General features: G+C 32.4%; 1 protein-coding gene and 1 long non-coding RNA gene across 3 annotated transcripts; one reads left to right on the top strand and one right to left on the bottom strand.

Annotated features, from left to right (window-relative positions):
• Positions 1-964: 964 nt before the first annotated feature.
• Positions 965-5,035, bottom strand: LOC139852377 (uncharacterized). Of its 2 annotated transcripts, XM_071841662.1 has the most exons (9): positions 4,914-5,035; positions 3,852-4,180; positions 3,468-3,575; positions 3,330-3,366; positions 3,170-3,252; positions 3,010-3,087; positions 2,854-2,907; positions 2,637-2,771; positions 965-2,528 (listed from the first exon to the last, which is right to left on the bottom strand). In XM_071841662.1, exons 2-9 carry the CDS (start codon positions 4,152-4,154, stop codon positions 1,245-1,247), a joined length of 2,082 nt encoding a protein of 693 aa, XP_071697763.1. In that variant the 5' UTR covers positions 4,155-4,180; positions 4,914-5,035; the 3' UTR covers positions 965-1,244. The 2 variants fall into 2 exon arrangements, with proteins under 2 accessions (XP_071697763.1, XP_071697764.1); XM_071841663.1 differs by lacking the exon at positions 4,914-5,035 and having other exon boundaries at positions 3,468-3,616; positions 3,852-3,986.
• A 1,302-nt stretch (positions 5,036-6,337) lies between these two features.
• Positions 6,338-7,620, top strand: LOC139855684 (uncharacterized). The gene is made up of 3 exons (XR_011761513.1): positions 6,338-6,834; positions 7,447-7,497; positions 7,604-7,620. It is a non-coding gene; the product is annotated as an uncharacterized lncRNA (long non-coding RNA).
• Positions 7,621-22,238: the final 14,618 nt, after the last annotated feature.

The raw sequence follows: 22,238 nt of genomic DNA, 5'->3' as shown, positions 1-22,238 counted from the left end.
TGGTTTGATCCAGTAACTGGATGGGACGAATAAGTAGGTCGACCTGGTGAAATCTGTAACGGTTGCAAAGAAGGATTCCTGGGTGGACCAACATAACTGTCCAAAATCCGTAAATTTTGATTTGGATTGAAAGTGGGTATTGATTTGTTTATGATTTATGAACATGTTTTGGTGTAAGATAAAAAGTAAATGAAAAATAAAAGATGATAGTGGTTTTAAAAGGATGATGATGAAAAATGAAAGAATATAGGACTGGACTAATTTTCCCTCACATGGCACGCTACTAAACTTAGCGGCAATAATTTAACAGAAGTTAACTTGAAGGTCATCCATGTCAAAACTCGAAAGATGAAGGTCAATGAGGTAAAAAAAAAATAGATAAAAGTTATCGTGTTGTTTGATACAAAGATGAGGGACCAACGGGACAATTTTGTCAAAAAAAATTATAAATTAAAGTCAAATTTGAAAACGCAAAACTTTCTAAAGTAAACATGGGACATTTATTTTGAGACGGAGGAATAACTATCTGCTTTATATGGAGTATGTAGTACTAAGACGACCAGTTCACGCTAGATCTAGATTACGACTTGATGGATCACTAAATCAATCAGTTAACGTAATTTGCATCCAGTTGATAAAACGGAAGTTTGTAGGAACGTTGACAAATGTTATTGTTGTATATGTTTATTGTTTCTTATAGGCTTTATGATATCGAGACGTTGATTCAGCACACAATGAAACCAATTTTTACTACATCGATACACACACACTATATACAAACGCTGTCCCTATTCTTTTTCTGAACTTTGCTTTTGGGTTAACTTGCTATTGCAATCTTTCACCGAGTAGTACTTGTTAATTATTGTAGTACCCCATTTTAAAACAGCATTTTACAAACCATATAGTTTAACAAATTGCATACATCTATAAAGAAGCTATTGCATTCAATACTTTAAATGGTCAGTACAGAATGAGCTTTTAAATTTTCACCACTAGTTCTATAGCTATCAAGTTATCGAACTTGCCCATTATCATTGTAGATAAGGAGCAGTCAGAAGAAAGTAATGAACAAAAGAATTTGCACACCCAAGCCAACATATTACCTAATAGATTTTACTTCCCAAACCAAAAACACATATCTAATTTAGTTTCACAACATAACACTTATATGATTCCGAACAATTCAAGAAAACCAGCATCAGTTTAAGTGTCTTTACACGTGTTTGCTACCAATATTCATCTCATCATTTCACTCCAACGGATGCCATCAAGTCATCATACTCGGGATCAGTTTCCTGCTTTCTTGAATTTTGGGGGTTTCCGGGTTTATGAGGTACAGCAGTAGGGGAAAACGGATCATACACCTGTTGAGGTCTAGACGGGTTAAAACTGGGCATGCCCAAAGAATATGGGCCACTGCCACGAGACTGTTGATTCGAGTGACCCACAAAGTTCTGGGGTCGTAATCCCATAATAGACGGATGAGATTGCTGAGCTAGTCCAAAGTTCCCTGGCCTGGTTGAGAAAGGACCAGCACGAGAACCTGAACCTGGACCTGGACCAAACTGCCTGGGCCCCATTTGGTTTGCTAGTGGTCGTGGACCATGTCCAGATAAAACTGGTTGTCGGTCTTGAGGAGGACCCATTTGATGACTATTATGTGCCCTATGAAAACTTTGCACGATAGGTGGAGTCTGAAATGACGGTGATTGAGGTAGATGTCCTGATGGATTCTGGGGAGGCATAAAATGAGAACCGCGCTGGGTTCCTAGCCTAGGAACCGGATGAAGGGTGGGGGTTTGTGGACGGTTGGTTTGAAAGGTGAAATCATTAGAGCTGGGTTGTTGTGCTCTTGGGGCCGTCATAGGTGGGGGCCTTACTGGGTTAGGTCCCTGTGTCCCAATCTGTGGCAGTGGTGTTATAGGTGAAGGAGAAACGGATGAGTGAAATTGTGGTGCTTGATGTCGAACTGATGATGGCATAATCTGTGGCATGTTTGGACCATGAGTTCCTGGCGATGTAGCAGGTGGTTGGGACCAACCAGGTCGGGGAATAGGGGATCTGATTGGCCGCATATTGTGGTTTGATCCAATTGGAGTAACTGGCTGGGACAAATAAGTAGGTCGACCTGGTGAAATCTGTGACGGTGGCAAAGAAGGATTCCTGGGTGGACCAGCGTAACCTATATTTGTCACCTGTGGCATGTGTGAGTGCTGTTGGTTGTGTGGAACGACACCAAGTGGTCCCGACATTACTGTCCGTGGTCCATACAATGATGGCATGGCTGCAGAATTCGAAGGGTTTGATTTAACTTGCACAGGAATAGATAAGTTTGGATATGGTGGTGCAATGAAACCTGATGATTGGTTAGTCGGGACCCGTTGATTGGGGTATGGTTGAAAGTGAGGTAAAGGTGTCGTTTGACCAGAGCCTGTAAATTGGGTTACACCTTGGTTTACAATTACACGTGTGTCTTGTGCGAGACTAACTGAACTCGTATTATCTCCTGAAACAGCTGCAGTATTTGCCTATGAAGGAAGACTCCATAAGTAAAATCAATAATAACATATAATCATTTATTTATATTGATTTATATGTATATTTATAATTATATTATATTGAAAGTGTAAACTTACAAAAACTGGGGTAAACAGTAACTCAATCAGAGAAACTGCAGCATCAACCTTTTCATAAGTTTCAGCAGTGACAGAAACATACAACTCTTCGTAATCACCATGAGTTTCACTACCATCAGATAAAGTTATCTCATTCTGGTTTGTAACAAAAAACGAGTTAATAAACGTCAATATTTCTAGTATCAAATAAATAAAGTTACACCATATACAAAATTACCTCTTTATTTGTATCGGCTTTGGTTCCATAAATTCGTATTTTGGCCCCGGTTTCCTAATACATATATAGATATAGTATAACATAACAAGGTTATATTAAAATAAGGAACAATATCTACCAAGTTTATTTAAAGTTGATCAGCAGTGTAGCTGTTACCTTTTCTAATCGTTTTTGAGTATCACCCGCAGGTCCAAATATTAGTCCAATAAAATTACGTCCAGGATAATCTTTAATCTATAAGAACAAAGGTACATAAGTGCAATTAAGAACAACATCTTATCTTACAACATTTTTATACAAATTCTCTAGAACTAACCGGAATTGCAACTTTATCCTCTTTTAACAACGGCTTGTAATCAGCAGGGGCTTTGTAGCTTGGATTCAGCTTTAGTAACTCTCCTATTAATAAGTAAAACCGAACAACCTAAGAATTCACACATATCAAACAGATAAACAAATGTAATAACTCAACCTACCAATAACCTCACGCCTTTCAAGCTCCAACTCCAGTTTCTGCATCAACAAATATACATTAACTTATTAAGTGCTTCAAAAAGCAGGAACTTTAATAATATTGTGTGTATAAAAATAAAAGTGGACAAAAGTAACTCAACCTCGATACTTTTGTGGTCTGTAGACTCTTGAGCGGCCATCGAATCATGATCATCTCTCACCTCCATGATTCCAGATGTTAATTGTTGTGTAATTTGATCCAGTCTAGTCTGCTCAAATATTGTACCACCAGTGTGTCATTATAAGGCACCTGGATATTGGAGTCCATGCAAATCATTCACACAGACTCATACCCAATAAAAAGGACTACAATTTCTTTTAAATCAAGAAAGATAACTCAAGCCATTTGACATTATCAGGAACAAAAGATAAAAATGTAGACTCAAACGGTAACACGAGAACGTAAACCTAATAATGCAAGGTATCACAAACGGAAAACCTTAAGGAAAACACATGTAATTTCTAAAGAAAAAAGCCTAGCATACCTGATACGCAGAAGCTCTTCCTTTTCGAACAAAAGCATCCTGTGTCAAATCAGGACCCCATTTTGTTTTTCTCAAAACCTGTTTATTAATTTCTTTATCCTCCACATTAGTACCATCTGGCTTTTTACTCCCCCGAAAAATGGGAACCAACGAACCTGATAGCTTATTTTTTGGTATTACAAATCCAGTTTTCTTGGCAAACAGAGAAACCTTTGGACTCACAGTTGATGATACAGATGCAGTAGTTGCTGCAGTCTGAACGGTTTCTTCCATTTCTTGTATTGGTTGAACTTTCGAACTCATCTTGCGATTGTGTGCATTACCAAATGCTTGAAAGAAACAAGTACAAAAAGGTCACATACTCAAAACAATGTAAAATGCTTCACGCACATTTGCATTTATATATAAACAGCGCAATGAAGGAAACGCAATATTAACATCAGCAGTTATTGTTTATAATATACATGTACCACTATAACGCTATCTTGATTATAAAAGTCGAAAAACCAAATATGGCTAACTAAATCACATAAGAACAAGCACTCGAAGCTCATCCATTTCAACACAGAAAGCTCACATAATGTAACTCATTTAACGTTATTAACGCATGATCTCAAAAGGTAGGATAACAAGTATTCATTACGAAACACAACAAACACGTACTCAAAATGAATAAAAACATGTGGACACCATATTTTTTTATAACTTCAGAAATTGCAAGACTATACACTAATTCGAAATCACTAAATAAATTCATCAATAGCATAATCAAAGTACTGAAATATTTGTTAATATATGTATTTAATTAAAGTCAATTGAGCATACAATTTGAGAAAAATGAACACAAACCCTAGAATATCAAACTATAAATTCATTCCAATGCATTTTACAGTTTACACACAGTTTCATTTTCATCCAAAATTGACTAAGAAAGGATGCAAATTACAAGAATTAGGAATCTCGTTCGTTTAAATATGTATGAATTGATGTATTGATGCCCTAATTTTAGCAAAGTATAGTCGCATAATATAACAATACATTCGAACAGCAGAGAAAGCATACTTATCGGAAATGGTGAATCCGGTGAAATACGGCGGATATCCGACGACAATTAGTTTGCGTAAGGATCTCCGGCGATCTCTCACAGTGTTTGTTATTCGCGACTGAAAATTGAGGCTGGTGGGCGGTGGCTGACTAAAGCTTATATTTGACCCGAATGGATATGCATTTGTTTTATAATTTTGGCCCACTTATTAATTATCCGTGAAATATGGTATGTGGACCGGGTATAAATGGGACGGGTTAAACAGACCAGGCTACCGAGTAAAGTTGGGCCCAGAACTTACCTTGTCCATCTTTAAATCCAACAGCAACATTTGTCAAAAACTAGTCCGGACCGGCCCGCGCGTTGCGGCGAGGGCTTTCGGCCTGCGTATTCATATTTAATGTAGCGTTGTGTATTTACAGAGGGGAAAACGGGCCGTGTGTTAAGCACCGTTGTAGGTGTCGTCGTCTTCAGTGTTTTTTAAAAAGTATCCGTTTCGAACGTAGTTAGTTTCGTTTTGTTGATAAAATTATTTCGAGTGTATTGGTGTTGTCGGAAAAATTTTACTGCGTCGAGGAGGAAGATACGGGCTGTCGTTGTGTTTAGCGTTTTCTAAAAAAGTGCCCGTTTCGAGCGTGGTTAGTTTCTTTTGGTTCTTAAAATTATTTGGAGTCTGACGCTGCCGTCGAAAAATTTTAACTCGTGTCGAGCGGGAAGATACGGGTTGTCGTTGTGTTTAGCGTTTTTTTGAGAAGTGTCTGTTTCGCGTATAGTTAGTCCCGTTGGGTTCGGAAGATTTTTTCGAGTTGAACGTTGGTCCCTGAAAAATTTAACTCGTACACAGCGAGAAGATAGGGCCCGTTATAAATTCGGGTGGAATTTAGTGTCTTATATTTTAATTAAATTATATATTTAAGTTTTTTACCCATTAAAAAGTGTAAATTTGATGGACTGTTGTGAAAATATAGGCGAAGTTGAGGGACCAGTTGTAATGTGAACGCAAAGTCAAAACTACAATCCAATTTAACTAAAGCTACAACATTTTGCACCACTTTTAGTATATAAGGTTAAGGTTAATAATTATTGTTTTTTGTTTCTTTTCTTTTTTTTTGAAAGGCAAGTTATTAGCATTAAATACTTTCATTTGCCACGCACGCACGCGCTTTCGGGCAGGGAACTCAAACCGCATTACAAAGATCTCCGAACCTTATACCATCTCATTTGTCAAAAATTATACTCAGGTTAACATTTTATAATTATAAATTTACTGCATTCTCCTCTGGATGTGGAAATGGGTCAAACTCCAAACAGTGTGACTGCGGGATCAAGATTTAACCACTTTCAAAAAATTGCAAGTAAGATAGCTATTGAAGTTCCTCGTGTTCTCTATATTAAAGTTAATTGTTTGCTAACTCTATAATCTATAATAAGCATAATAGCCGGCAACAATGAATAGTAACGGGTTATTTTGGTCATTTAATCAACTTATGTAGGACACGTGCTGGCTTATTTGTTGTTACAGATCCAAACTAACCTCTCTTCTCCCTCTCTCTAGAAAGTGAAACACCCTCAAATCCTTTTCGCGGTTCATCGTGCCTGCATGCCGCCGTATTAGCCAACGGCAATACCACCAATGAATCCGTCATGATTTACCCTACAAAACCGTATAAATTTTGTGTATTAACGTCAGCTTTTTCGAAAGCGCCGGAAACATCTCCGGTGACCGAAAAATCGACGAAGACGACGACGTGCATACGTTCCTATCGGCAACGACGGTAAGCTGACATATGTGACTGGTTTCTTTTAAGTCCTTTAAAAAATTTGCGTGGAACTAATTTCGGGTTTTGAATCTAAGGTTTTGCAATTTTTTGGAACCGATGTAGATGATGTTCGGGATTTTTTTTTTTTTTTTGCTGTTGGCGATAGGTGCATTATCTGGTATGTATACATTTGTATAGAAAGTTACAATCTTTTTTATGATTATTCATGTCATTTGATATGGCTTATGTTTATTGTGTTGATTGGTAATTTTGTATATACGTAGTACATGTTTATGCTTTATATATCTTGATTCTAACTGGGTTTTCTTGATTGGTATAAAATTTGATTCTAATTTTGATCTAATTGTCGTTGAATTGTGTCTCCTCAGTAACACAATAAAATTGTGACAATTTTACTTTGAGAAAAAAAACTTTGTTCGACTGTGTATCTATATCACCTAATGGAATAACTTATATTAGTACAAAATTGTGACAATTTTACTAATGTATGCACACCTAAGAAAGTGATTTGAGATTGTTTTTTATATGTATTCGATTAGGGTTTTTAATTTATGTTGATGTTGATTTAAGTTGTAATGTTATGTTACTGAATTGTCATTCATTTCATTAGTACAAAACGGTACCAGTAACGGTGATTGGTGATTGTTTATTTGTATAGTAGTTGTCGAAACTCTTGGTCTTGATCGGTCGCCTAGATGCAATGATCCTTTAAATGTTCATGGTGCGTTTTTTTCTTACTATCTGATTGTTCTTAGTAATGCCTTTGCAGATTTCTATTATGGTTCCAATGATTGATTGCATCTACTTCTGTTTATTTATGGTATGCATCAATATAAAAGTATGCTAAATAATTTCGTCGAATTATGATAATATTGGTATTCAAATTATAGTTAACATGATAAAAAGTCATTCTGTTGACTATTCAGGTACTTGAACCGTTTGGACAATCTACTATATCGATTTCATTTTGTGGAAGTGGGAATTTATGCCCCTTTTGGGTGGTTAACGGTAATAAACAACGAATGCATATTTATGACCCCATTTGTAATTCTTTTGGTTGTGTGGATCTTATTCCATTGAGAACTTGATGCATTAATAAACTGACACCTTTCAGATTAGTTATTTGTACATAGTTTTTTGTTATTTAAATCAGCTTTCTGTATGCCATATTTTATAAGCACCTTCTATATATACAGGTGTAACGATAACGAACAACAAAAATAACTCGAACCCGAAAAAAACGCAGAGACGCAGCGAAGAGCGTACCGAGCCATTTACTAGTTGTATTGATATCCATCGTAATATATACAGTAGCCCTTGAAAAGATTCTCTCTCTCTCTCGAACTATTTTAGGATAAGATATACAAGCATATTTCCTATACAAATATGAGAATAGTATGTTGTTATTTTTTTTTATCATCATACATCATACAGGATCAATCAAACATGTAATCACAAAATTAATACTCCCTATATCTCAAAAAAACAGTCCTAGTTAACTTTTTGTTGAATTTAAGATATAGTAATGCATTATCTAATTTTTCCTTCATTTAATATAGTTATAAAGAGTAACTAATAAATTAATTAATATATTTAAAGTTAAATTTCCAAAATTAAAAAGAATATAATTGGAATTTTAATGATATTTAATGGTTATTTAGAGAAAGGGACAATATTTTGGGACAAACTAAAAAAGAAAGGTGGACAGTTTTTTGGGACGGAGAGAGTAACATGAACATTAAAGTAAAACTTACTTGATGGAAGGATTGATTGAACATTAGGATTTGATGATGAAGTCATTTTTTTTAGGATTGATCAATTTCCACACTAATATCAATAATCCAATGGAGGGATGTTTTCTCTTGAGTTTTGGTGTTCCAAAGAAAATACGTAATATTATATGTGCAGGAAAGTGACCACAACCATATTTATTTATTTTTATGGTAGTTACTTCCATAACAATAACTGCCACATTGGTTAGGGTATAAATTGTCATAAAGGCAAAACATAAGGGGTGTAAATTGATAATGGTAATAAAGGCTACAAATTATAATACGGGTTTAACATTCTCCCACTTGGCCGAATTACCATTTGTAGATAAATTAAATAAGGTTGTCCAAGTTTATCTTAATCTTAATCATCATAATTTCATATAGCACCAAAGCAAAAAGATACAGCCTTACGTGTCGCGTTTGACATGGATCCCCATCAATTATACCAATGGTACTAATTTAAAATGTATGATTACTTTAAGCCAAAATGACAAGAACGTAATGTGGTACACACATTAGTTTGTCTATAATTAAAGTTAGGTGTGCACATTTGAAGTAAATACAGACAAACAACGCATTATAGTGAAGGATATTGTCATGAAGCGCTTTCATTAGGAATTAAACATTATCATGAAATAGTATACTACCTAAAAAATAATGTAAGGTCTCGAAAAACCCATCTTAGTCACGTGACTTGTAAATACATTGGGTGATACACCTTTAATTAGCGGATCCGCAAGCATTTCATGAGTTCTAATGTGCTCGAAACATATACATTGTTCCTTCACTCTTTCACGTTTGAATAAGTACTTTGTATTGAGGTATAAACCAGCTCTAATCGAACTCTTACTGTTCGAGAAGTTCACGGTTGCGCTATTATCGCATTAAATCTTCAATAGCCTTGAGATGGAATTAACAAATTTGAGTCGAGTGATCAACTTTTCAACAACATTGCTTGATATGTCGCAATGTAAACCGCAACATACTCAACCATCATTGTTGAGGTCGTCATTAGCACTTGCTTCTGACCTACTTTCTTAGCAGCTTTCCAATGATGTAGGCCAGGATTAGATTGAAATCAACCTAACATGCCCCCCACACACACACACACACACACACACACACATATATATATATATATATATATATATATATATATATATATATATATATATATATATATATATATATATATATATATATATATATATATATATATATATATATATATATATATATGTATAACATATATGGATAGAACCTATAATGGGGGCTCGAAAAACAAGTAATTTCTGCTGGGCTGTTATCCTTTTTTTAGGTTCATTAGGATTCTTGTTGGTTGGAACCTCGAGTTATCTTGGTAGAAATTTGATATCTTTATTTCCGTCTCAGGAAATAGTTTTTTTTTCGCAAGGAATTGTTATTGAACTTGAGTTATGAGTACAAATGATTTTTTTTCAGGAAGGAAGCGAAATAAAAAAGACTATGAGTTTAATTATGGAATAATTTATTTGATGGATTCCTTTCTAGCAAGAGCCCCTGAATCTAGAGCCACCTGGTCTTCCAATCCAGTTCCAACAATGCACTTCTCAGACTGAGAAAGAGGGACTGCTATATATATACATATATATACATATACATATATATATATATATATATATATATATATATATATATATATATATATATATATATATATATATATGTGATATCTGGTCAAGTACAAACATCGGCATATGTCAAGCTTCCTACTACGGAAGCATAAGGAATTCGCTTCATTTCCTCAATTTCAATCTCAGTTTTCGGACATTGATGAGATCCAAAAACATCACCTTTTACCACGGGAGCAACCGTTGGGGATCAATGTTGCATATTGAATCGATTCAGTAGACGTTCAATATATGCCTTTTGAGACAATCCTAATGCCCCATTGGCTCGATCTCGGTGAATTTCAATTCTTATAACATAAGTGGCTTCACCAAGATCTTTCATGTCAAAGTTTCTAAAAAGAAAACACTTTGGCTCATACAACGAATCAACATTATTACTTGCCAAAAGGATATTATCAACGTAAAGAATAAGTATAATAAAATTGCTCCCACTCATTTTGAAGTACACGCATTTATCTACCTGATTTTTGACGAAATTGTGTTTCTTCATTACTTCATCAAATTTTAAGTACCACTGACGAGAAGCTTGCTTAAGCCCATAAATAGATTTCTTGAGTTTACAAACTAAGTGTTCTCGACCTTCAGATATAAAACCTTGAGGTTGAACCATGAACACGTCTTCATGTAAATCTCCTTTATGAAATGCCGTTTTGACGTCCATATGGTGTAACTCCAAGTCAAAATGAGCTACTAAGGCCATTACGATCCTTAGGGGATCTTTTCTTGATACAAAAGAAAAGGTTTCCTTGTAATTAATGCAGCACAGGTTTAGTGTTCGAGGCAGCACAAGAAGCAGCACAAGAGGCAGCACCAAAAAGACTTGTTATAATTCACTAAGTGTTTTGCTGTTTGGTGCTCCATATGAAGAGGGAGTGCAAGAGGCAGCAAGGATTCCATGCTCCCTCTTTAGCAGCAACACTGAAAACACTTAGCACAAATTTTGAATTTTAGCTTGCTCTCAAAGTTTTACTATAATACGGAAGAATTATTTCGGTAACACATATGCTATATTTGTGGAAAGGATAATTACTGCTTATGAAAAACTTATAATTTTAACCAATTTGAATATCTATGGGAGATATTTATGGAGAGTCAATCGGCCAATTGATTCGAATATATCTTCTTGTATATTGCGGGTCCCTATATATACATAGAGGAATTATTCATGAGTGAGACACAGTTCGAAACTTAAATACTCTTTTGCCAAAGGGTTCTTGTTCTGTACCAAAAACAAGAACATGATCTCTGTCTTATTCCAAAGTGATATTAATGTAACTCAAGCAATTAGGGTCAAATAATTACTTTCGAAAAGTGATGCTACGATTCAGTGATTTATCTGATCATCAATTATTTTACCCTACACGAATATTTAAACCTCCAACAAAATTCCCATAAACCATCAAGTTCAACAAAATAAATAACTTAAATGTTTTTGAAACCATTCAAAACAACCATGATCAGAAACGACAATCAAAATCTAGTCTCAAAATACTGATCATAAAGGTATGGAAGGAAAACAATTTTGCAAGTTCATTACTTCTCAATTTTAACCTAAACAAACATCTTCTTCTTGGTACTTGAGTTCTCAGCAATAGCTTCATCCTCAACTTCATCAATCGGCCATTTTAGAGGGTTGGCAGTTGTTTCAGAAGTACCTTCCAAAGCATTGAATTCCACATCCTTTAAACAAATTATATAAAAATAAGTTAAGTTAAGATAAAGGATAAAGATCTAAATCGGTGATGAATATATTGTCTCAAATTTATCATATTCTCAAGACTAAAAATGTTATTTATAATGACAGATTGGTATATCACAAATCAAAAATACCTAAAGAAGGGTCATTAAAAAGTGTAAATTGGCTAAGTAATACATATAGCTTATAAAATGTACTTTTTGTTAAAAAGTGTAAATGGGCTGAGATTATCACCTTAATCGGCAAACATCCCTTCTTCGAATTACCTGTCTTCTCATAATCACCACCATGGTAATCATCCTGACATTGTATTTAAAAGTAGTCAGATACTTCTGCCTAAAGTATATATAAAAACATTATGTCTTAAATTTTCCCTTTTAGAATCAAATACCAGATCATCATCACAAGGTAGGTTGTTATCATACTCATCCATAATGTTTAGATCATTAGCAATTTTTATAAATATGTAAACCTAGTAAAGTGTGTCGGTATTGTAACTTGACACTTTGTCATGAATAGGATTCGTTATTTAACAGTTTTAAACACATAAGGAATGGTGTCCCCATCTCCTTCTTTAATTTTAGTTTATTAGAAATATAATAGTGGTCAATAATAACCACCTTCTTCATACACTTTCAACAAGCAATATATTGCCAATTATGCCTCTCCTCCACCGATGTTATGATAGCAAGTACAACAAAAATAACAGACTAAAAAGTTTGCATCTTTAAAGATTGTTGAGAAAAAAATAAAGTGAAGAATAATAATCTAAAACACATCGTTTACTTTATTGATACCTTTATTGCATTAATTATTTCACCAATAGTCATTTTTGGCGTTCTTGTAAGACCCGAATCCGAAATTGTACATTTTGTATATACATAAATAAAGGCTGGAATCTGTAAAAGTGGAAGTGCGCGGTGCGCAATTGGATGCGCGGCGCGCATATCGAGCTGACAGCTCACTTCCACATTTTTAGCTATTTTAAAGGGGCAATTTGGTACTTTCACTTGTGGGACGAGTTTAAGGCCCCAAGATCAGTTTGGTGGGTGTCATAACTTTATTTTCATCTACCTTATCACTTCCACATCAATTCTAGAGAGAGGAAGTTCTAGTGTGAGAAAGCTCAAGCAAAGGAGGAACAAGCTCATTTCGGGTCGAAGCTCGAGTTTTAAAGTTGTTCATCTAGTCACTAGCTACATTTGGAGTGTGGTGGTAAGTCCTAATCTTGATTTTCCTTTATTGTGATAGATTAAGGGTTAGGGTTTGGGCTAGTGATGAATCTAAAACCCATTTGTTGGGGATTTGGGTGTTCTTGGGTAAGCTTGGGTCATGAAGACCCAAGGATGTCTAACCTAGAGTTTTAATGTGTTAAATGATGTTATGGGTCTTAAAGGGTTAACTACCACTAGTACACTTTGTGGTTGGGTGTTATTTGGGTTGTGGGTGACCCAAAATGGGCGTGTTAACCTTGAAATGGGTCAAAAAAGTCTTTGATGACCTAATTTGGGTAATGAGTGTGTAAATGCGATAATCTTGTGTTAAAAAGTGTATTAAGACCATATTTGGCTAAGTGTTAGGGTTTTGGCGAAGTTGACCCAATATTAGGGTTAAGAGTGCAAATGAGTCGAAATTGCACTATGGGTCGAAATGACACTAGGATGTGAGTTGGTTGACCAACTTGATTGTGAGATTGATTATGTGATGACCCGGAGATTTCCGATCAAATTTAAACTTTAATCTTTATAATTCTCCAACACGATAAGCAAAGTCTGTAATGTTGAGTCTCGAAAACTTTGGAACAGTTACATGAATGCATTTACCAATTGACTATTCCCGACGATTCACGAACAATTGTGTGCAAATAAGTATATGGATAAATATATATATGTAAATATAAAAATAGGTATATATATTAATTTGAATTAATATAATACCATTTAATCATTTAAATTAATTAGGTAGAGAATTATATATATGTTTTTTTTAAAAAAATAATTAATATTACATGTGTATTGTAAAACATATATGACATAAATAAATATCAAATATTGAAAATATACTATTATATATTATTAAATATTACATAGTTAAAAATATGTAATTATAATATATTAAATTAAAATTAAAAGTTAAACTAAATGGTATAGTAATATTATCACCTTCATTATTAATATTAACATTGATAACAGATTTGATACATGTAATATTTTATTGATAGTATTATTATTTGTATCATTATTGTTACTAATAACATTAACATATTATTAATATTATTATCATTACTAGTATCATTGTTAAGTAATATTATTAATATTTATTAAATAGATTGTTATCATTGTTATTACAAGTTTAGGTAGTATTATTTTAGTTATATTTATCAATAAGATTAATTATAACGTATAAATATAAATATTGTGACAACCCGGAAATTTCCAACCAAATTTAAACTTTAATCTTTATATGTTTCCGACACGATAAGCAATATTTGTTAAGTTAAATTTCAAGAATTTTAAACTATGTTCATACATTCATTCAACCTCGACCAAGTTCCAACGATTCACGAACCATTAAACGAATATGATTATATATATATGTGTATATATATTATAACTTGAAACGTAAACAGAATATTAGATTAAATACTTTATATGATTGTATCTGTTTCAAAATGTTTATCAATGGAATTAGAAGATAAGATCATATGATTGAATTATCAGATATATTGAATTATGATTACAAGTCTCTGTTGAAAGGTCCACGTTGATTTGAGAAATCTTTCCATTTTAACAATATTCGAAAAATGGTAAAGTGATTTATAAATAAGAACAAATTGTCAATCATTGAGAACTAGACAAAGGATAGTGGAAGATTGAATCTCATAAAGACTCGATTGATCTATTTAGTTTCAAACGTACAAAAACGTTTTCAGTTTAAAAAGAACTTTATTATTAAAACGTATATAACTTTTATAAATATCTAGAACCACTTTTGAAAACTCATTACTTAACTAGTATGATAAAGATAACGATATTTATATTTTATTTTATTAAATATATATAACGATTTAAATTAATATTATATATATTTATACGCGTATTATACGTACATAGTTTTATACTTTTACTATACTTAAACTTTACCTTTACTTTATTTTTACTTTACTTTAACTTTAATAATTCACTTTAATAATTCATACTTTAATAATTCACTTTAATAATTCATACTTTAATAATTCACTTTAATAATTCATACTTTAATAATTCACTTTAATAATTCATACTTTAATAATTCACTTTAATAATTCAAAAATCTATTATAAATAGAATTCAATAGGTTTCATTATTTCATAGAAACTTGAAAATATTTTTCTCTAAACTCTCTCAATCGATTTACATATATATATATATTTACTCCGTATTATTTCAAGATATTATTAGTATACATAAAATATTACGACGGAGTGCTGTTCGAGTGATTTCGAAATTGTTTTTCGAGTGGGATAGGATTAAGGAAATTATGGGTTATAGCTATGGAGGTGATTGAGTATGGTTCATGGGTATGCTCGTGAGGTCAATATAGTGTTTATCATTTCCGTTGCGTCTATGTACCTTTCCTGCAATATTGAATCTCAATATTGATACGTGAGTACTCATAATTTAAATTTTACATACTAATAGTGTATCCCTGACTAGTGCTCGAGTATTTAGGATTATGCATGCTTGTACTTTTGATATTGCCCTTAGACAGGTTAGGTTGAATCTTGAATTAGTTACACTTACGGTTGAGATAAGGTATAAGATATGCATGTCCTTGGAAAGCTAGCGAAAAATTAAGAACTTTTCCTTTAGATATCGAATGGTTTCGATGAACGGATTAGAAGTTATAATCAATTGAATTTTCGATATTTTTATTAAAAATGATTATTATTATCATCGTTTTTATCGTTGTTCTAGTTTTATCTTATTATTATCATTATTATTATCTTTATCAATAAAAGGGATTTATCATTAAAAATTGTTATTTTTTTTATTATTACTATCGTTATTATCGTTAAAGTTATAATTATTATTATTATTATTATTATTATTATTATTATTATTATTGTTATTATTATTATTATTATTGGCATTATTATTATTATCATTATTAATATATATATCATTATTTAAAAATGGTTATTGTTATTGTTATTATTATTATTACTATATTATCATTAAGATAATTATTAGTATTATCGTTAATAATGTTATAGTAACTATCATTATTAATATTAGTGTAATTAAAACAAATATTTGTAACATCTAATTATTTTGATTACTATTATTATCATTATTATGAACACGATATAAAAGACGATTAAAAGCTATTAAACGAAACGATTAGGAAATAATGGGTAAGAGTATCATGACGAAATTAAAATATTATAAGATATTGATTTAGATAAAATTATCGTTCTTATTATTTTTATCATTACTATTATTATTAAAAGTATCGTTAGTATTAAAACTATCATCTTAACAAAAATTATCATTTTAATATAAATGTCATTGTTACTATAAAATATCATTATTATTATTATTTTAAATAGAATTATTATTTTAAAGATAATATTAAAAATTATTGTAAATATTAAAGTTATCATAATTAGAATTATCGTATTATCATAATGTCATCTTAGTAATTATAAATATTGATATTTTTATAATAATAATTATTATTACAAAATAATACAACTTTTACTTACTAACATTATAGATATTATTTTATCAAATAAATATGTGATACAAACATATTTTACTACGTGTAATAACTTACTTTAATAATACCTATCATATTATCTTTATGATATTAAATGAACCCTATAAATTTTATTACTTAATATATATAAAAGTATATTTTATTATATAAATTTAATATAAAATTTTATTTATTAATAAATAAATTATATTATTTACTCTAATAAATCTTTTAAAAATATTTAAAAATATAAAACGACGATATTTAAACTATATATTAATCATGTATAGATTTTCGAAAATTAATTTGAGTCAAATTTACTTTTGTTGACTTTTGCATATTAGTCTCGAGCATTAGGATTGTGGTACACTATGACTTGACCTAATTTGTTAGACAAATATTGACCAACACATAAATATATATAATTAATTTAGGTTCGTGAATCCGAGGCCAACCTTGCACTTGTTCAATGACGTTATATGTATTTTTACTACGAAATACAGTATGGTGAGTTTCATTTGCCTTTTTACCCTTTATATTTTTGGGACTGAGAATACATGCGCTTTTATAAATGTTTGACAAAATAGACACAAGTAATTGAAACTACATTCTATGGTTGAATTATCGAAATCGAATATGCCCATTTTTATTAAAGTCTGGTAATCTAAGAATTAGGGAACAGACACCCTAATTGACGCGAATCCTAAAGATAGATCTATTGGGCCTAACAAACCCCATCCAAAGTACCGGATGCTTTAGTACTTCGAAATTTATATCATGTCCGAAGGAGGATCCCGGAATGATAGGGGATATTCTTATATGTATCTAGTTAATGTCGGTTACCAGGTGTTCACCATATGAATGATTATTTTTGTCTCTATGCATGGGACGTATATTTATGAGAACTGGAAATGAAATTCTTGTGGTCTATTAAAATGATGGAAATAAATGATTATGATAAACTAATGAACTCACCAACCTTTTGGTTGACACTTTAAAGCATGTTTATTCTCAGGTGTTAAAGAAATCTTTCGCTGTGCATTTGCTCATTTTAAAGATATTACTTGGAGTCTTTCATAGCATATTTCGAAGAATGTTGTATTCGAGTCATTGAGTTCATCAAAGATTATTATTAAATCAATTTATAGTTGGATAGTGGATATTATGAAATGGTATGCATGCCTGTCAATTTTCGATGTAAAGAAAGATTGTCTTTTAAAAACGAATGCAATGTTTGTAAAATGTATCATGTAGAGGTCAAATACCTCGCAATGTAATCAACTATTGTGAATCGTTTATAATGTATATGAACGGGTCCTTTCAGTTGGTGTCAGAGCGGTGGTCTTAGTGAACCAGGTCTTGCCTTAGTGTGTCTAACTGATAGTTGTTTAGATGCTTTAGTGAGTCTGGACTTCGACCGTGTCTTCATGTCAAAAGTTTTGCTTATCATTTTGTGTCGAAAAGTAACTACTTATCATCATCAGGAAATTACCTGCTTATCATTTTTAGTCTAAGACACATCTTGCTGCATTGATTGCATGAATAGTGTATAGACAAAAATTCATATCTTAGCATATCTGCTAAATCATATCTTATCGTATCTGTTACTTTAAACTTTGCCTGACATATCCCGCAAAGTCCTCCGTAATCTACGAAATCTTTTGATATATATATATATATATATATATATATATATATATATATATATATATATATTCTATGTAATTAGAATACCATCCGTTAGCCAAAATCATTTCATATCGAAAAAAAAAATCCTTTATCCAATCGTACGAAATGGAATTCGTCATCAGTTCAAGTCACTCAGATTCCGAAATGGAATCCCATTCAAGCTCCGAAAGCAGTGTGACCGGAATAGATCAACCAATCAGTCATCACCTATTCTGGATGAATTGGGGATGGTTTCGTAGCCTCCTCAATCATTGGAGACAAGAAGAAGGTGATCCCTTTCATGCACCACATTGCCCTCTTGACGAAGAACCTAAAGCACTTACCGGCGAACCTGTCCGAAATACCATGTTCTCGCTCATTTCCAGAGTATCTCGTCACGATTATATATTACATCAAATATTATATTTTATTTATCCGCTCGCCCGAACCGACAATGACCCCGGTGTAATAGAAGAAGTCAACGAGCTTCGCGCTCGGGTAGTGGCTTTGGAGAATATGGTGCAGAGATAACAAACACCAGCAGCAGCATCAGCAACATAACCAGTACCACCATCATCAACGCCAACAGTACCATTAACACCTCCAACCACAACCGTGTCGTAAACCTCAACTTCACAATCTGTCCCACGAGCATCAACGTCATACGCACCATAGATACCAAGGAGTACCAACAACAATAACTGACGAAGTATTAATTCATAACTTCATTGGAGAAACATTCCATGACGATTATGTACTCTCTAAAGTCTTAGAGATTATCTAATCTAGCCCTAACCATAAATCAGTTAAGCGAACCAAAATGATAGAAGGAAGAGTAGAAACCCTGACAAAAATGGTGTGTGATTAACAAGCTAAACTTGCTTTACCAAAAGCATCAACAGTACCGTCAGCGTTACCAGCATCGTCAGTACAGTCAATATCCGAATCAACAACACCGATAACATCACAAACTCCGTCAGTTCAAGAATCACTGTGGACATCATTACGAATCAATAACGTGTATATTGTATCAACGAGTTATGAAGAATTAACTCATTCCCTCTGAAGAAATTATATGTATATTATATATATATATATATATATATATATATATATATATATATATATATATATATATATATATATATATATATATATATATATATATATTTTGAAATAAATCTTTCCGTGCTAAGCTATTGTGTGTGAATCTTAACTACTCGGTTAATTCATATTACAAATATGCAATAATGTACGTCCTTCGGCCGCAACTTAACCAGCGTTAACTACAATCTCTGTCGTAATTCAACAAATTCCAATTCATAATAAATCAAGTATATATTTGATTTTACACTTTCATCATCGATGTACCCGAAACTTTTCAGATAACATCATTCGTACTTTGCGAAATTCACAAGAATTCCACGAACCGAACATCATACATCAACAAATAATGAAGTATTGATTCATAATTTCAATGTCATTAAAGAAATACTGCGTAAAAGTTATGTACTTTTTAAAGCCTTTAGGGATTATTCAATTCTAGTTTCAACCGTAAATCAAATGAGTTTAATTTAACATTAACTCATTAAATCTATGTTACATCTGAAGAAAATATACATATATATATATATATATATATATTTTCATAAAGACTGTAATAAAATTCTTTTGTACAAAATATTAATTGTGAAATTTTTTAACGGGTAGGTAATACCCGAGAGATATATAAATTCACAAATAATATGTTACATTCTTCGAATCTGATTCAGAAAATCATCCATTATACTCCCTACTTTCACAACAATATACATTCTTTTATAGAAATCAAAACAACCATACTCATTCAAAATTTAATTACATATTCTGATTTTGAAAACTCAAAATTCAACTCGAGATATGACCAAAATCATCACTCTTAGATCCTTACATCTTTCACAAGCTATATTTTGACTTCAAAACTGTGTTAGAACATTAAATGTATGTTAACGATTACAATCTGTGTTCAAACCCTTCGAAAATTTCTGAAGACACTTCGAATGATGAGCAATTGAGATGATGATCCAACCACATGTTACCCATAGTTATGTACCCAAAAAACTATTGAAACCAAAGTAAAAGTTTAAACAACGTATCCGCGTCAGATTCTTTGGCATTTATTAGTAAAAATAACTTTGCGACTCCTATTCAAAGTAGCCAGTTTTGTCACATCTCCAGCAAGTCAACTTCGACTTTTCAGTCATACTAACCTTATTATAACCTTGAGATATACACCATCGTTACCAGGGAACCTTTTACATTCCACCACATTATTAGCAGATGTACCAACAACTTCATTATCCTTTGACTTTAGCCTCTCCAAAAAGTCATTATAATTATTTATTGAAACCCCATCATTTACTCATTCGCATCTTGTAATGAGAATTGCCATACGAATCATTGGGAATTAGCAATCAGTATTTTGAAATCTCGCAGCATGTCTACGCCAACAGTTATATGTGTATATATAACGTCTATCTTCTGGACTTAATTTGAATGTGAAGTTTCTGAAAAACACTCCGAATTACGAATTGGTTCTCCGAAAATGGAAAAAATGCTGATGAAGCAGCAAAAGCTATAAAAGACTTTAAACGGTAAAAGCTGGATGATAATGATGAAGTGTGCTGGCAAAGCGCAGAAAAAGAGAAGTTTTGGAACTGGAAAACGGATTGAGCAAAGTAGGAAGGAGGCTGTGGACAAATTACAAAGACTGAACCTGACTTCAAAGGATCCAAATGATTCAGTACCTGCTGAAGTCATTAACGAATACCTTGCTCCTGACTCTAAACCCCTGCGGACAATATTCTTCATCATCCTCTGATATTAGAAATTCAAAAATATCATCATATCTTTCATTATAAATATCCTCCATATTTCTGAAGATATTTTCTTAATTTTTCTTATTTGAAATCATTTACCTCTTCACGCTATCTGTATTACATCATAAAAGAAACTATTTTAGTTTCTAAATTCTGAAATATTCAAGTTTAAAATAGGAATATTTTGAAGTAGTGTTGGGAACTGAAGCATGAATTAGTATAATATAATGACACTTGATCAACGTGATTATATTACAGTAAGTCATGCTGAGTTTCTAAATGGAACGTGATGATTCACAGATCATAACATCATCATGTGCCATGTTATACGACTCTTGTATTCTATTTAACCTCTAAAATATCAAGAAAATATTTCTTGATGATTCGGCATTTTTCAAGGTATTCTAGTAATTTGACAAGTCAAGATCGTGCCATCACAATTTCCTTCCTAGAACATTAACAATGTTCATTCCGAAATTCATATCTGTGAATTCTGGACCATTACAAGCGGTACTTAATCGCAAGAAGAAGAAACGAAAGGACAAAACTCCGAAATAAAAATTGGGGTATCAATTGCAGCAAATAAAAGAGAGCATTAACTGTGAATGATAATGATTATAGAAGACAGAAGCAGAGACTTTGAAATATAAGGGAACATATAAAGCCCAACGATAAACCAGAAATTATAAACCATATATATCGATGCATATAGCAATATAAAGACACGGGAGAACTAGAAACACTATAAATCCAAGAGTATAGTAGAAGTAAATAGATTCTTCCGGCGGTACATGAAAAAAAAGAATGACCGATATGAAAGTTAGAAGTATATCGAGAATCAGAACTGGATGGAGCATATTGATGAATACTTTAAAATATGAGTTGAGGGGGAAAGAATAGAAGGTGATGAAACATGACTAGGAACTTAGAAATTAACAGATTTAACTCACACAATGGCGGAATAAGTGAATCAAACCCTCTAGTGAATAGGTTAAGTTTTTTTTTTTTGATTAATTTAGTCAAACCACAACTAAATCAAGTGTGATTAGATCAACACCTAGAGCTATTATTCACCACCTGGGTGATTTGGACTGAGAGAGAATCGGAGGAGCTCACTAGATCTGAGTGTATGTAACAAATGAGAGGCTTAACCTAAA

This window comes from Rutidosis leptorrhynchoides, chromosome 6 (assembly GCF_046630445.1).
Source record: "Rutidosis leptorrhynchoides isolate AG116_Rl617_1_P2 chromosome 6, CSIRO_AGI_Rlap_v1, whole genome shotgun sequence".
NCBI lineage: Eukaryota > Viridiplantae > Streptophyta > Magnoliopsida > Asterales > Asteraceae > Rutidosis > Rutidosis leptorrhynchoides.
The sequence above is the reverse complement of the archived record's forward strand: the minus strand, read 5'-3'. Positions and strand labels throughout refer to the sequence as shown.

Bases quoted from the DNA above. Each gene is read 5' to 3' on its own strand.
- LOC139852377 (XM_071841662.1), bottom strand. From the start codon at position 4,154: ATGAGTTCGAAAGTTCAACCAATACAAGAAATGGAAGAAACCGTTCAG. The intron at 3,367-3,467 runs GTTGAGTTACTT...TTGTTGATGCAG, and splicing joins CAGACCACAAAAGTATCGAG to AAACTGGAGTTGGAGCTTGA. The intron at 3,253-3,329 runs GTAGGTTGAGTT...ACTTATTAATAG, and splicing joins TGAAAGGCGTGAGGTTATTG to GAGAGTTACTAAAGCTGAAT.